Raw genomic sequence first — 17,931 nt, forward strand, 5'->3', positions numbered from 1 at the left:
ATTCAGACCTGATTTCAGTGGCAAATTTGTTAGCAAATGGGCAAAACCATGGGGGTAATTCTGAGTTGATCGCAGCAGCAAGTTTGTTAGCAATTGGGCAAAACCATGTGCACTGCATGGGGGGCAGATATAACATTTGTAGAGAGAGTTAGATTTGGGTGGGTTATTTTGTTTCTGTGCAGGGTAAATACTGGCTGCTTTATTTTTACTCTGCAATTTAGATTTCAGTTTGAACACGTCACACCCAAAACTAACTCTCTCTTCACATGTTATATCTGCCCCTCCTGCAGTGCACATGGTTTTGCCCAACTGCTACCAAATTTGATGCTGCAATCAACTCAGAATTAGGCCCCATGTGCACTGCAGGGGGGGCAGAAATAACATCTGCAGAGAAAGTTAGATTTAGGTGGGGAGTGTTCAAACTGAAACCTAAATTGCAGTGTAAAAATAAAGCAGCCAGTATTTACCCTGCACATTTAACCAAAATAACCCACCCAAATGTAACTCTCTCTGCACGTTATATCTGCCCCCCTGCAGTGCATATGGCTTTGCCCATTTGCTAACAAATTTGCTGCTGCGATCAGATCTGAATTAGGCCCTTGATGCCATACCTCCAGCCCATGTGATGTTGTTATAAATAGCTCTCATGATGTTTTAATGACTTTGACCACTTACCAAATACCACTGATGACTCCACATAGGATCATTGAATAGATTCTCTGTGTCTGCCCTGGAGGAAAAGCGCTTACTCCTCTCTTTAATATACTGCTGTTCTGCCCATGACACCTAGGATTACATCAGCACATCATTTGTTATTTGCAGTATTATACACTATTTCAAATTACAGCTATTGGAAATACATCACTTATTTTTAGAATACATTGCATATGTGGTATAAGTGTGGGAACAGCAAACAATTGAAGTATGCACTAGAGATGAGCGCCTGAAATTTTTCGGGTTTTGTGTTTTGGTTTTGGGTTCGGTTCCGCGGCCGTGTTTTGGGTTCGACCGCGTTTTGGCAAAACCTCACCGAATTTTTTTTGTCGGATTCGGGTGTGTTTTGGATTCGGGTGTTTTTTTAAAAAAAACACTAAAAAACAGCTTAAATCATAGAATTTGGGGGTCATTTTGATCCCATATTATTATTAACCTCAAAAACCATAATTTCCACTCATTTTCAGTCTATTCTGAATACCTCACACCTCACAATATTATTTTTAGTCCTAAAATTTGCACCAAGGTCGCTGGATGACTAAGCTAAGCGACACTAGTGGCCGACACAAACACCTGGCCCATCTAGGAGTGGCACTGCAGTGTCACGCAGGATGTCCCTTCCAAAAAACCCTCCCCAATCAGCACATGACGCAAAGAAAAAAAGAGGCGCAATGAGGTAGCTGACTGTGTGAGTAAGATAAGCGACCCTAGTGGCCGACACAAACACCGGGCCCTTTTAGGAGTGGCACTGCAGTGTCACGCAGGATGTCCCTTCCAAAAAACCCTCCCCAATCAGCACATGACGCAAAGAAAAAAAGAGGCGCAATGAGGTAGCTGACTGTGTGAGTAAGATTAGCGACCCTAGTGGCCGACACAAACACCGGGCCCATTTAGGAGTGGCACTGCAGTGTCACGCAGGATGTCCCTTCCAAAAAACCCTCCCCAAACAGCACATGACGCAAAGAAAAATAAAAGAAAAAAGAGGTGCAAGATGGAATTGTCCTTGGGCCCTCCCACCCACCCTTATGTTGTATAAACAAAACAGGACATGCACACTTTAACCAACCCATCATTTCAGTGACAGGGTCTGCCACACGACTGTGACTGATATGACGGGTTGGTTTGGACCCCCCCCAAAAAAGAAGCAATTAATCTCTCCTTGCACAAACTGGCTCTACAGAGGCAAGATGTCCACCTCATCATCACCCTCCGATATATCACCGTGTACATCCCCCTCCTCACAGATTATCAATTCGTCCCCACTGGAATCCACCATCTCAGCTCCCTGTGTACTTTGTGGAGGCAATTGCTGCTGGTCAATGTCTCCGCGGAGGAATTGATTATAATTCATTTTAATGAACATCATCTTCTCCACATTTTCTGGATGTAACCTCGTACGCCGATTGCTGACAAGGTGAGCGGCGGCACTAAACACTCTTTCGGAGTACACACTTGTGGGAGGGCAACTTAGGTAGAATAAAGCCAGTTTGTGCAATGGCCTCCAAATTGCCTCTTTTTCCTGCCAGTATAAGTATGGACTGTGTGACGTGCCTACTTGGATGCGGTCACTCATATAATCCTCCACCATTCTTTCAATGGTGAGAGAATCATATGCAGTGACAGTAGACGACATGTCCGTAATCGTTGTCAGGTCCTTCAGTCCGGACCAGATGTCAGCATCAGCAGTCGCTCCAGACTGCCCTGCATCACCGCCAGCGGGTGGGCTCGGAATTCTGAGCCTTTTCCTCGCACCCCCAGTTGCGGGAGAATGTGAAGGAGGAGATGTTGACAGGTCGCGTTCCGCTTGACTTGACAATTTTCTCACCAGCAGGTCTTTCAACCCCAGCAGACTTGTGTCTGCCGGAAAGAGAGATCCAAGGTAGGCTTTAAATCTAGGATCGAGCACGGTGGCCAAAATGTAGTGCTCTGATTTCAACAGATTGACCACCCGTGAATCCTTGTTAAGCGAATTAAGGGCTCCATCCACAAGTCCCACATGCCTAGCGGAATCGCTCCGTGTTAGCTCCTCCTTCAATGTCTCCAGCTTCTTCTGCAAAAGCCTGATGAGGGGAATGACCTGACTCAGGCTGGCAGTGTCTGAACTGACTTCACGTGTGGCAAGTTCAAAGGGCATCAGAACCTTGCACAACGTTGAAATCATTCTCCACTGCGCTTGAGACAGGTGCATTCCACCTCCTATATCGTGCTCAATTGTATAGGCTTGAATGGCCTTTTGCTGCTCCTCCAACCTCTGAAGCATATAGAGGGTTGAATTCCACCTCGTTACCACTTCTTGCTTCAGATGATGGCAGGGCAGGTTCAGTAGTTTTTGGTGGTGCTCCAGTCTTCTGTACGTGGTGCCTGTACGCCGAAAGTGTCCCGCAATTTTTCTGGCCACCGACAGCATCTCTTGCACGCCCCTGTCGTTTTTTAAATAATTCTGCACCACCAAATTCAAGGTATGTGCAAAACATGGGACGTGCTGGAATTTGCCCATATTTAATGCACACACAATATTGCTGGCGTTGTCCGATGCCACAAATCCACAGGAGAGTCCAATTGGGGTAAGCCATTCCGCGATGATCTTCCTCAGTTGCCGTAAGAGGTTTTCAGCTGTGTGCGTATTCTGGAAACCGGTGATACAAAGCGTAGCCTGCCTAGGAAAGAGTTGGCGTTTGCGAGATGCTGCTACTGGTGCCGCCGCTGCTGTTCTTGCGGCGGGAGTCCATACATCTACCCAGTGGGCTGCCACAGTCATATAGTCCTGACCCTGCCCTGCTCCACTTGTCCACATGTCCGTGGTTAAGTGGACATTGGGTACAACTGCATTTTTTAGGACACTGGTGAGTCTTTTTCTGACGTCCGTGTACATTCTCGGTATCGCCTGCCTAGAGAAGTGGAACCTAGATGGTATTTGGTAACGGGGGCACACTGCCTCAATAAATTGTCTAGTTCCCTGTGAACTAACGGCGGATACCGGACGCACGTCTAACACCAACATAGTTGTCAAGGCCTCAGTTATCCGCTTTGCAGCAGGATGACTGCTGTGATATTTCATCTTCCTCGCAAAGGACTGTTGAACAGTCAATTGCTTACTGGAAGTAGTACAAGTGGGCTTACGACTTCCCCTCTGGGATGACCATCGACTCCCAGCAGCAACAACAGCAGCGCCAGCTGCAGTAGGCGTTACACGCAAGGATGCATCGGAGGAATCCCAGGCAGGAGAGGAATCGTCAGAATTGCCAGTGACATGGCCTGCAGGACTATTGGCATTCCTGGGGAAGGAGGAAATTGACACTGAGGGAGTTGGTGGGGTGGTTTGCGTGAGCTTGGTTACAAGAGGAAGGGATTTACTGGTCAGTGGACTGCTTCCGCTGTCACCCAAAGTTTTTGAACTTGTCACTGTCTTATTATGAATGCGCTGCAGGTGACGTATAAGGGAGGATGTTCCGAGGTGGTTAACGTCCTTACCCCTACTTATTACAGCTTGACAAAGGGAACACACGGCTTGACACCTGTTGTCCGCATTTCTGTTGAAATACCTCCACACCGAAGAGCTGATTTTTTTGGTATTTTCACCTGGCATGTCAACGGCCATATTCCTCCCACCGACAACAGGTGTCTCCCCGGGTGCCTGACTTAAACAAACCACCTCACCATCAGAATCCTCCTGGTCAATTTCCTCCCCAGCGCCAGCAACACCCATATCCTCCTCATCCTGGTGTACTTCAACACTGACATCTTCAATCTGACTATCAGGAACTGGACTGCGGGTGCTCCTTCCAGCACTTGCAGGGGGCGTGCAAATGGTGGAAGGCGCATGCTCTTCACGTCCAGTGTTGGGAAGGTCAGGCATCGCAACCGACACAATTGGACTCTCCTTGTGGATTTGGGATTTCGAAGAATGCACAGTTCTTTGCTGTGCTTTTGCCAGCTTGAGTCTTTTCATTTTTCTAGCGAGAGGCTGAGTGCTTCCATCCTCATGTGAAGCTGAACCACTAGCCATGAACATAGGCCAGGGCCTCAGCCGTTCCTTGCCACTCCGTGTGGTAAATGGCATATTGGCAAGTTTACGCTTCTCCTCCGACAATTTTATTTTAGGTTTTGGAGTCCTTTTTTTACTGATATTTGGTGTTTTGGATTTGACATGCTCTGTACTATGACATTGGGCATCGGCCTTGGCAGACGACGTTGCTGGCATTTCATCGTCTCGGCCATGACTAGTGGCAGCAGCTTCAGCACGAGGTGGAAGTGGATCTTGATCTTTCCCTAATTTTGGAACCTCAACATTTTTGTTCTCCATATTTTAATAGGCACAACTAAAAGGCACCTCAGGTAAACAATGGAGATGGATGGATACTAGTATACAATTATGGACGGACTGCCGAGTGCCGACACAGAGGTAGCCACAGCCGTGAACTACCGTACTGTACTGTGTCTGCTGCTAATATAGACTGGTTGATAAAGAGATGTCGTAGTATGTATGTATGAAGAAGAAAGAAAAAAAACCACGGTTAGGTGGTATACAATTATGGATGGACTGACGAGTGCCGACACAGAGGTAGCCACAGCCGTGAACTACCGTACTGTACTGTGTCTGCTGCTAATATAGACTGGTTGATAAAGAGATGTCGTAGTATGTATGTATGAAGAAGAAAGAAAAAAAAAACCACGGGTAGGTGGTATAGAATTATGGATGGACTGACGAGTGCCGACACAGAGGTAGCCACAGCCGTGAACTACCGTACTGTACTGTGTCTGCTGCTAATATAGACTGGTTGATAAAGAGATGTCGTAGTATGTATGTATAAAGAAGAAAGAAAAAAAAAAAACACGGGTAGGTGGTATACAATTATGGACGGACTGCCGAGTGCCGACACAGAGGTAGCCACAGCCGTGAACTACCGTACTGTACTGTGTCTGCTGCTAATATAGACTGGTTGATAAAGAGATGTAGTAGTATGTATGTATAAAGAAGAAAGAAAAAAAAACCACGGGTAGGTGGTATACAATTATGGACGGACTGCCGAGTGCCGACACAGAGGTAGCCACAGCCGTGAACTACCGTACTGTACTGTGTCTGCTGCTAATATAGACTGGTTGATAAAGAGATGTCGTAGTATGTATGTATGAAGAAGAAAGAAAAAAAAACCACGGGTAGGTGGTATACAATTATGGACGGACTGCCGAGTGCCGACACAGAGGTAGCCACAGCCGTGAACTACCGTACTGTACTGTGTCTGCTGCTAATATAGACTGGTTGATAAAGAGATGTCGTAGTATGTATGTATAAAGAAGAAAGAAAAAAAAACCACGGGTAGGTGGTATACAATTATGGACGGACTGCCGAGTGCCGACACAGAGGTAGCCACAGACGTGAACTACCGTACTGTACTGTGTCTGCTGCTAATATAGACTGGTTGATAAAGAGATGTAGTAGTATGTATGTATAAAGAAGAAAGAAAAAAAAACCACGGGTAGGTGGTATACAATTATGGACGGACTGCCGAGTGCCGACACAGAGGTAGCCACAGCTGTGAACTACCGTACTGTACTGTGTCTGCTGCTAATATAGACTGGTTGATAAAGAGATGTCGTAGTATGTATGTATAAAGAAGAAAGAAAAAAAAACCACGGTTAGGTGGTATACAATTATGGACGGACTGCCGAGTGCCGACACAGAGGTAGCCACAGCCGTGAACTACCGTACTGTACTGTGTCTGCTGCTAATATAGACTGGTTGATAAAGAGATGTCGTAGTATGTATGTATGAAGAAGAAAGAAAAAAAAAACCACGGTTAGGTGGTATACAATTATGGACGGACTGCCGAGTGCCGACACAGAGGTAGCCACAGCCGTGAACTACCGTACTGTACTGTGTCTGCTGCTAATATAGACTGGTTGATAAAGAGATGTCGTAGTATGTATGTATAAAGAAGAAAGAAAAAAAAACCACGGTTAGGTGGTATACGATTATGGACGGACTGCCGAGTGCCGACACAGAGGTAGCCACAGCCGTGAACTACCGTACTGTACTGTGTCTGCTGCTAATATAGACTGGTTGATAAAGAGATGTAGTAGTATGTATGTATAAAGAAGAAAGAAAAAAAAACCACGGGTAGGTGGTATACAATTATGGATGGACTGCCGAGTGCCGACACAGAGGTAGCTACAGCCGTGAACTACCGTACTGTGTCTGCTGCGACTGGATGATAAATAATGATATAAAAAATATATATATATCACTACTGCAGCCGGACAGGTATATATATTATATAATGACGGACCTGCTGGACACTGTCTGTCAGCAGAATGAGTTTTTTATAGAATAAAAAAAAAAACACCACACAAGTGAAGTCACACGACGAGTGTTTAACTTTTTCAGGCAATCACAATATAGTATACTACTAACTATACTGGTGGTCAGGTCACTGGTCAGTCACACTGGCAGTGGCACTCCTGCAGCAAAAGTGTGCAGTGCACTGTTTAATTTTAATATAATATGTACTCCTGGCTCCTGCTATAACCTATAACTGGCACTGCAGTGCTCCCCAGTCTCCCCCACAATTATAAGCTGTGTGAGCTGAGCACAGTCAGATATATAATATATACATAGATGATGCAGCACACTGGGCTGAGCAGTGCACACAGATATGGTATGTGACTGTCTTGTATTCCTGGCTCCTGCTATAACCTATAACTGGCACTGCAGTGCTCCCCAGTCTCCCCCACAATTATAAGCTGTGTGAGCTGAGCACAGTCAGATATATAATATATACATAGATGATGCAGGCATGCAGCACACTGGGCTGAGCAGTGCACACAGATATGGTATGTGACTGAGTCACTGTGTGTACCGTTTTTTTCAGGCAGAGAACGGATATATTAAATAAAACAACTGCACTGCTGGTGGTCACTGTGGTCAGTCACTAAACTCTGCACTCTCTTCTACAGTATCAGCCTCAGGTCAATCTCTCTCTCTCTCTCCTAATCTAAATGGAGAGGACGCCAGCCACGTCCTCTCCCTATCAATCTCAATGCACGTGTGAAAATGGCGGCGACGCGCGGCTCCTTATATAGAATCCGAGTCTCGCGAGAATCCGACAGCGTCATGATGACGTTCGGGCGCGCTCGGGTTAACCGAGCAAGGCGGGAAGATCCGAGTCGCTCGGACCCGTGAAAAAAAACATGAAGTTCGTGCGGGTTCGGATTCAGAGAAACCGAACCCGCTCATCTCTAGTATGCACCAAAAATCCAAACATTAATTCTCCCAACAGTGCTGCTGTCACAGAGTGTTATAAAAGTGTGTGGTGTAGACCTGTCTAATGATTTCCTAGAGCAGTGGTAGCCAATGAGTGACACTCCAGCCACTGTGGAACTTCACATCTTTGCATACCCTGCTAGAGTTTTGCTATTTGGGACGGGTATGCTGAAAGTGCGTCAAGGCATTCTTGGATGTGTAGTTCCACAGCAGCTGAAGTCCTGCACATTGTCTACCCCTGTTCTAGCGAGGTCAGCAGTAAAAGACTTGTTAGATGCAGTCTATAGTGTATCTAACTTCATACTGGTTACAGGTAAGAATGGTGGAGCCTGGTATGAGCATATGAGATTATGAGATGACATTTGAAATGCTGCTTTCACCATATATTGTTTTTCTAATACTGTAAAAATCACTGTGTGCACTTTAAAAATACATCTTCTAGGGTATATGGAAATGTGCTGATAAATATTTTGGCCACATGAGTAATCCAAGTGTATATGTTACAGGTGTAGAACCTACATACTGTAATCCCCAGTTTTGTAGGACAATCCTCTTTTCTCCATTGTATATTTAACTTACAAAGCTTTTTTTCTCATAATTCTATTTCTTAGAACTCTACTTTCAGAAGGAAATTGGATTAATTAAATTCCCCCAAATCCACAGATTTGTGTAGCTAGTGCAAAAGTTAGGTAATATTGATGTCCTGATTTTTAATTAAACACTCATGGGGGTAAATTTACTAAGGTAGGAGATGTTTAGAACTAGTGATGTTGCCCATGGCAACCAATCAGATTCTACTTACCATTTATCTAGCTGCTTCTAGCAGATAATAGATATAATCTGATTGGTTGCTATGGGCAACATCAACAGTTCTAAAAATCTCCCACCTTAGTAAATTTACCCCATGGTATCCTCATGCCAGTAGCATGTTACTCTGCAAATATAGCCAATTCTGCCTTGAAAAGGATGTATCCGTCAACCTCCACTGAACTGCAGTAACCCTGCTAGGGCACATACCCGGTCATCATCAGCTAGCCGCTTTGTAATGTGTGGGGCACTTCTCCGCAATCTCCTCGGATGTACTGGTAGCTTAAATAAATAGTGATTTTTAAGTGATCCAATCTGTAAGAAAAAAACAAGACACATGCCTGAATAAAATACATAAGTAAATGTATAAACATTCTATATATACATACTGTAGGAAAACAAATACTAGATTGACCCTGACCTTCCAACATGACCCGTACCAATAGGTAGAAAATGTTCTGTTCCTGGAATTCCTTGCCAGTGGCAGTTCCAGATGTTGGGCTGCAGCTCAGTACAAAATTCAAATAGGGGAGTCACACCAACTACCAATGAGTGCCGCCCGGTGATGTTTGGCAGCTTTTGTGGTGGCAGTTGGTGTGGTTCCACTGTTTGAATTTTGGACTGCACTGCAGCCCCACCTCTGCAAATGGGAGTCCAGCAATAGAGAATTTGGGGGGAGATGTATTATAGCGGCACGGATCATGCTGCTATAGAACTTCCTACTTTGCATCATTACCGAGATGAAGCAGAAAGCTACATCGATAAGATGTATGAACATCTTGTCTAATGGAGGGGAGAGTGAGCGGCTGAAATCGATAGCTGCAGGTGTCAGAGCACTCAGCACCACTGACCATTCTTACATTGCCCTGCACATCGGCATGCTATCTTTTAGATAGCAGCACCAACAATGACAGGGGCGCTATGTAACAGAGCGCACACCGCCACTTTCATACATAGGGGGAAGCGGTATAAGTTCACATAACATGCACCACTGATACCTCTCCCCCCCGCCCCATACCGACCCTTCATTCATTTACCCTTATGTACCTAAAGAAATGGTCCATGTTGGAGTGTATGTTGACACATAGGGGTAGATTTGCTCAAGCTTCTAAAAATTAAAAGTGATGGTGTTGCCCATAGCAACCAGATTCTATCACTTTCTAGGATGCAACACAGAAATTATATGTAGAATCTGCTTGGGCAACACCACAGCTTTTCATTTTAGAAGCTTTAGTAAATCTACACCATAGAACTAGAAAGCCTACTGTAAAGAATAGATAGCACAAAATAAAGCATCTCACAAGCGCTGGCGGTATGTGTATTGCATGGACTTGGCTAGGTAAGAAAAGTAAACATTGCTTAAAATAATGTATGTACAAGTGTAACTCGTGCCAAAGCTAAGCTCAGTTGAGACCAAAATGTTAACCACTATGTATCCTGTTTGATTAATAAATATTTATTTATTGGTGTATGTATGTGTTTCAATGTGACATAATAAATTATTAATAGAATATTTTATAGCAGAGACTTGCTCCCTCCTATTTTGAGAGGGTGCTACCTTGTAATTGTTTATATACTGATAAAGATCCCAAGACTGGCGAGTGCCATATTTGTATTTAATTATACTTTATTGTTTGTATTTAATTACAGTATATATTGAGTATTGACAACACCATATCCTCTATTGCATAAAAGAGGTATAATTATACAATTATTACACCTTATGGGGTTGGGGCTGGTCACATGACTGCATCCCTTATGTACATCAGATGCAAATGTTACTGTCTTTCCGCTGGGATGCGAGTGACATATTATGCACATATATGTGTTTTGTGTACATGCACCTTTGTCTTATGCTTATTCTGAGTATATGCATCTACCTCTAAATGAGCTTAATAAATGTATTTTGGCATCATCCTGTATTACTGAATTTGTTTCTGATGTTACATATTAAATAAAATTTTATAATGCAACGGATAAGTATTATTGCACAATAACAATATCAACACTTGTTAAGAGCAGAATAAATAATCCTGGAAATACATTGCTTTCTATTATAGCTATTAAATATACAGCATGCTGTGATTAAGATGCTAACACATGTATACACAGAGCAAATGAATTTATATGTGATGAGATGTAGCATTAGTTGCATGACGTGGCCTCTATCTCTCACTGTACCTGGGGGTTCATCCTTTCAGTAACCAAAGGCAGTGAATGGTAATAAATTCTACAGTATGCTGCGATCTCTACACAAAGAGATACTGCCCTCTTATTTACATTAAAACAATTACTTTTTCCTCGCTACATTGACGTCATGGGTTTATGAGGAGAGAGCAATTTAGTGGAAAAGGTACATTTCTACACAATGACTGCTTGCCAGTACTCCTCTGACTCATGCTCGGCTGGAAGAAAAATGCAAAAAAAAATGTATTTAAGTAGTCATTGCTATTTTGCTGGAACTGATAGGTCGGTCATACTTCCCTCGGAGCTGGATTCATAATCTTAATTATATCTATTAACATCAAAACGCTACAGTGCTTTTATAAATGTGTCACCATTAAACAGATCTTCTAAGTAGGATTGTTGACAGCACAGAACAGAATAATAAATACCGTATTTTTCGGACCATAAGACGCACTTTTTCTCCCCAAAAATGTGGGGGAAAAAGTATGTGCGTCTTATGGAGCGAATAAGCCGTTTGCAGGTAGCGGGTAGTGGCGGCGGGGGGCGGGTAGCAGAGGCTGGCGGGTAGCGGCGGGTCCTGGATGCTACTGCTGTGCCGTCATCAGCAGAGCGTCATGTAACTCCCCCGCTCCCTCATACCTCCTCCCTCCTGTCGGGTAGCGGCGGCCGGCGGGTAGCGTCGGGTCCTTGATGCTGCTGCTGCTTCTGTGCCGTCATAAGCAGAGCGGCCACATCTCAGCAGCAGAGCCGGTGTCAGGTGACTCCCCCCACTCGCCCCCACCTCCTCCCTACCTCCTCCCTTCTCAGGAGACGCAGGGAACCACTGGTACTGTCAGTGTGTGTGTATGCTGTCTCTGATGTGTGTGTGTCTGTGTGTTCTGGCTCTGACAGAAGGCTGCACTGTATTGAGTCTGAGAAATCACAGAAATATCTCTTAGAAGTCAGAATATATTTTTTTCCAGTTTTCCTACTCTAAAAACTAGGTGCGTCTTATGGTCCGGTGCGTCTAATGGTCCGAAAAATACGGTACTACACACAGCTTTTGTTTCGTACTTTAAATCAGACATTGCTTTTATTGTCTTACTGTACTTGTGTTAAACTGATTAAAGCCATTGGTTGGATGGTTGGTTGGTTGGTTGGTTGATGTTTATTTTCTGTACTAATAACACCTATTACATGTGTCCACTTACATCTTTGCTTTTTTACAAATTTGGCCCAACATGCAAAACACGGCTAAGCTGTTTTTCACGAGTAGCGAGTGAAATAATGTAAAAAATGTTGTTTGCCATAATAGAATATGTATAAAATAACATATTAAAGATGCAAATTGAGAAAAATCACAAGGCATGGCTAAATCTCTGAGTCTATGGCATGCAAAACTGTGCCATACATGGCGGGATATAGGCCCTCATTCCGAGTTGTTCGCTCAGTAAATTTCTTCGCATCGCAGCGATTTTCCGCTTAGTGCGCATGCGCAATGTTCGCACTGCGACTGCGCCAAGTAAATCTGCTATGAAGTTAGGTATTTTACTCACGGCTTTTTCTTCGTTCTGGTGATCGTAATGTGATTGACAGGAAGTGAGTGTTTCTGGGCGGAAACAGGCCGTTTTATGGGAGTGTGTGAAAAAACGCTACCGTTTCTGGAAAAAACGCGGGAGTGGCTGGAGAAACGGAGGAGTGTCTGGGCGAACGCTGGGTGTGTTTGTGACGTCAAACCAGGAACGACAAGCACTGAACTGATCGCAGATGCCGAGTAAGGTTGAAGTTACTCAGAAACTGCTAAGACTTGTGTAATCGCAATATTGCGAATCTTTCGTTCGCAATTTTACTATGCTAAGATTCACTCCCAGTAGGCGGCGGCTTAGCGTGTGCAATGCTGCTAAAAACAGCTTGCGAGCGAACAACTCGGAATGACCCCCATAGCAAAGATGTATGTGGAGGACGCATCTGTATGTTAAGGATTAAATATTTCAGGAACATATCTACAAAACCAGCAAATTAAGATTATGTGGGAGCGACAACAGATTGCATATGGTTTCAGTAAAGGTCCTAGCACATTATAAATTGTTGAAAGCTATAATGATGTAATGCTAAAATGAACCTGTGCAAAGGTTAGGGAAAATGACCGGATCATACAAGTACATATTTAAATAACTATAGTTTGTATGTAAATGACTGAACTATTCTATTAAAGTGCTGCATAATATGTGCTTGCTATAAATAACTGTTATTACATAATCGTACATACATCATGCTCTTTATGATTTACTTCTTAGATCTCCAAGCGGCATGGGACAGCAAGATATATATCAACATGGCTGCTTCTCACTACACACTGCAGTAATTTGTGTGGTGGGCCATGATGACAGAAATAGTGCTATCCCTGCCCCACCCACTTTGCAAGAAGATCAGGCAGCTTGCATTAGAGTGCCTACTCATCCATGTGGACGAACCGTAATTTGTGATTCTCCAGAAAATTCTGGGAGAGTAGGCAAGTATGACATACACAGACTTCTTAAGATCGATATGTATCTAGTTCATACTTGCCAACTCTCCATGAACGTCAGGGCATTGTACTAACATCTTGGTTAATATCCTTGACTACCTTCTCTACAAATCTCCCTGGGGCTGGACATGGTGGCATGGTTGGACTGGCCCACAGGTATACAATGGAAATTCCTGGTGGGCCCACCTGCCTATAGGTCCCTCCTCTATAGGTCAGATTCCAGACCGTGCACTCAAATTATGCATTGCTACCGTAGAGAGGTTTGCTGGTCCCAGGTCTGTATGGGGACATGGCATATCTGGCCCCCCTTACAAAAAAATATGTGTATATACATATAAAAGTTTATGTACAGCCCCACTGCATGGGTGAGGGAAGGAAGTGAGGCTATCAGTATCAAACCTGTCTCCAGCAAGTGGTACACTCCTTGGCGCCGCCATCTTCCCATTGATATTCAGGAGGATAGTGCATGTGCACTACAGAGCAAAGTCTGTACCACAGTGCCAGAGTCTTTGATTGCACTGTGTGGCACCATCTTCACGAAGATGTCACTGGGAAGGTTGCACCGTAGAGGAGAGACACGCTTGCCACAGCAAGGTAAGTATACTCGGGTGGTGGGCGTGGTTCCCCACCGGGCCCCTCCAACAAACCCAGGTAATTAGTACCTGCCTTCCCTCTCAGTGGGCCTGTTTGCTAATCTACTAGAGAGTCAATAACTTGGTGTATCAGGGCAAGTGTGGATAATTAGATCGACAGTGTCTAGGTCGACAATGTTTAGGTCGACCACTATAGGTCGATAGTCACTAGGTCGACAGGGTCTGAAGGTCGACAGGGTTTCTAGGTCAACATGTGCTAGGTCGACAGGTCAAAAGGTCGACATGAGTTTTTCATGTTTGTGGGTGGCAACTGACCGTTTTCTGGGAGTGTTTGGAAAAACGCCGGCGTGTCCAAGCGTTTGCAGGGAGGGTTCCTGACGTCAATTCCGGTCCTGGACAGGCTGATGTGATTGCAGCTGCTGAGTAAGTCCTGGGCTGCGCAGAAACTGCACAAAATCTGTTTTTACTGCTCTGCTACACATGCGAACGCACACTTGCACAGCTAAAATACACTACCACCGTAGGCGGCAACTATCTGATCGCAGGGCTTTAAAAAATCGCTGCCCAGCGATCAGGTCTGAATTACCCCCATAGGCATGTATAACATGGTTATATTAACAGCTTCAGCAAGCACTGACACATTCCTATTCCACGGCAGTGTTTGAAATGTACATTCAGAAATATGTTGCAGTACTGAGAAACCCTGATCCTGTTCCACTACATACTGTACACTGTGTCTGTCAGCTGCAGGACATTTACTGTGTCTGTGTTGACAGAAGAATCAAGCAAACAAGAGAGAGAAGTCCAACTGCAGTAGAAAAGCAGAGTGAAAAGCAGACAAAATGTAGCTTAGAACCTTAACATACTGTATATAAAATAAATGGATGTTTAATAATAATTTAGATGTTTACTGTATATACAGTATATAAAGTATATAGAAAAGCAGCGACACTGGCATTCGTAGGGTAAATATCCAGCTACTTTTGCTGTTTGCTCTCCAACAAGGTTAAGGTCAAAGCTATAACCTGTCAAAGAAGTATAGAGTGTATGGCGGCACTCCGGATGTGAAATAAATTTCAGGATAGCATTCTTAGTACACACCATACACACACACACAGATATATTTATAGATGTATAGATAGATAGATAGATAGATAGATAGATAGATAGATAGACCTAACCTATGCTAGGTGCAGAATCTTCTACCTCCAGTACTATTACCCACTGCTACCCCCAGTACTAATACCCCGTCACTAGCTACTGCCACCCCCACAGCACTGCCACATCTACCACTCTCACTCTGTCACTAGTCTCTGCTACCCTCAGCACAGCCAGCCCCCAACTCTACCACCTGTACCAGTATCACCCCTTCAATACCTACAGCACTCCACCTCTAACACTCCCCCCCCCCACCCCCCCAAGTGATGCAGGGATTCTGGATAGGCAAGTGGTGACAGCTGCTACAGTATGTCCGGCTGTCGCTGCAGTGTAGGTGTTTGGTCTCCACTTGTTGTTATGAGCGGCAGGTCTCCGCGGTGCCCAGGATCACGCGTACTCCAGTGCTGTGATTTCAAATGAAGCTTACTGCCGAGCACTGACCGGAGGATGACTTCTTTTAGGTTACATACCCGGACTTGAGACTAGTGGTTGGTCTCTCATAGGGGGTCATTCAGAGTTGATCGCTAGTGAAAAATGTTCGCAGCGCACCAATTAAGTGAAAAAGCGGCACTTCTGTGCATGCGTATGCGGCACAGTGCACACGCGCGACGTACTTGCAATGGCCAATGTATTTTTACACAAGGTCTAGCGACGCTCTTCAGTCGCAATGCCAGACGTAGAGTGACTGACAGGAAAGGGGCGTTTCTGGGTGTCAACTGACCGTTTTCAGGGATTGTTTGAAAAAACGCAGGTGTGCCAGGAAAAACGCAGGCGTGGTTGGCCGAACGCAGGGCGTGTTTCTGACGTTAAATACGGAACTGAACAGTCTGAAGTGATCGCAAGCGCTGAGTAGGTCTGGAGCTACTCTGAAACTGCACAATTTTTTTTTGTAGCCGCTCTGAGATCCTTTCGTTTGCAATTCTGCTAAGCTAAAATACACTCCCAGTGGGCGGCGGCTTAGCGTTTGCACGGCTGCTAAAAACTGCTAGCGAGCTATCAACTCGGAATGACCCCCATAGTGCGGTCATGTGATGGGTAGTACTCGAACACATGACTGCTAAGAGCAAATAAACCCATTGGCCAGATGAGCGGTCATGGTTACGGTATATTTAGGAACTAATAGCTTGAACTGCCGCTCTTCCGGCCACGTGACTGCGGAAGTTATGAATCTTACCAGACATGCGTTCCAATTACAGGAAGCGTAAAATTAATTTTAAGTCGCTCCAAGGTACAAAACAGATTTATATTGGTATAATACAATGGGGATGTCAATCACTGAATTAAAGAGCTGAATGATAATTTGTTTTTTAAGTTATGTACATAATTGATTTTGTATCACCTGTGATGTGTGGGCTATCAGCACTGCTATAAGAAGGGCATCAGGGCACTGAACTATCTCAACTTGAAAAAGCTGTGGCAGGCAGTGAAACGCATTGGTGGAGGAGCTGGGCACTGCACTTATACATCAATTGGAAGGACAAGCCAAGAAGTCAGATAAAGGAAATCTTCAACTGTGTTTGGATATATACAAACGGACCTGAGTTTTTAAAGGACCAGCTGGCACTTACAATCGAGCTGTGACAAGGTCTACCATTCCAATTCAAATTGGTAATTATTTCCATCTCGCACAAGCGTTTTCCTGGACTGAGGCTGTGCAACATAGGTGAACTTGGTGCTAAAGTCCCAGCATTTATATAACGAGTTTTAACTATATTTTTCTCTTCAAAATCTTTTTACAAATGCAGTGCTATGTTATGCCCTTGATATCAATTTTTTTAATTGTTTTTATAATATTGCAACAATTGATATTATGTGAATACATTTGTGAATTAATTCTTATACATTCAACTCTTTAGCGCTAATTTGTTTCTTGTTACATTGGTTCTTGGGGACTAACTATCCCGGTTATATTTGGCTGCTTAAGTATAACAGCTCACAATCAGTGCCAGGTTAATTACCTAGTAATTATACCCCTTGCATCCATTCGTCCAGACCCCGTCCCATCAAATCTTGACTTGCACATGTGCATGCAGTCAATGTGCCCAATGGGTCAGGGGAATCTGGGGCTTTGCTTTTCTTTCAGGGACAGCAGGAAACTCCAGAGTGGATAGGGAGTCTCCCGCAGGAGGGTAGGAAACTATTTTCTACTTGCATTACAGAGGGTATAATTATAGTCAGTTACTGCTTGTGAGAAATGAGAAATGCTCTTGGAGCTGGGAGACCAGCGCTGGGGATCCCGGCGGCCAGCATACCGATCCTGGGCGGGGGAGTGAGCGCAACAAAGCCCCTTGCGCTCTCGGTGGCTCGCTGCACTCGCTACAGGTTTTATTCCCACTCTACGGGTGTCGTGGACACCCATGCGTGGGAACAGTCCCTGTCAGTCGGCATGCCGACTCTCAGGCTGGTAAGCGGGCGGGATCACGAGTGCTGGTCATATGACTGGATTCCGTTACATTTACCACACATTTTTTTATTATGTTTATTCAAGTGTTTTAAAAATAATAAATACAATGTTACAGTGACTTTTCTGAATAAAATGAAATATAATTAAAAGAAACTGTTCTGAAAACAGCAATACAATAAATATTTACTTTTCTTATGGACGTAAACGATGTGTAACGCAAACAATATAAAAATGCAGCAGTAATTTTTGGCAGTTGATAAATGCATGCAAATGCAAACACTTCACTCCTTACAAATACCAA

The 17,931-nt window shown here is 44.3% G+C and overlaps 1 protein-coding gene across 1 annotated transcript in view; it reads right to left on the minus strand.

Moving 5' to 3' along the window:
- The window catches only part of PCSK1 (proprotein convertase subtilisin/kexin type 1), a 127,347-nt gene that overhangs the window by 98,358 nt on the left and 11,058 nt on the right, over positions 1–17,931 (minus strand). Inside the window, exons 2-3 of the mRNA XM_063964045.1 lie at positions 8,993–9,097; positions 676–786 (exon numbers count right to left, since the gene is read on the minus strand). Of these exons, the coding sequence (XP_063820115.1) occupies positions 676–786; positions 8,993–9,097 (216 nt within the window). The remainder of the gene's footprint in view (positions 1–675; positions 787–8,992; positions 9,098–17,931) is intronic.

The sequence above is a fragment of the Pseudophryne corroboree genome, chromosome 1 (genome assembly GCF_028390025.1).
Source record: "Pseudophryne corroboree isolate aPseCor3 chromosome 1, aPseCor3.hap2, whole genome shotgun sequence".
In the NCBI taxonomy this organism is placed as follows: domain Eukaryota; kingdom Metazoa; phylum Chordata; class Amphibia; order Anura; family Myobatrachidae; genus Pseudophryne; species Pseudophryne corroboree.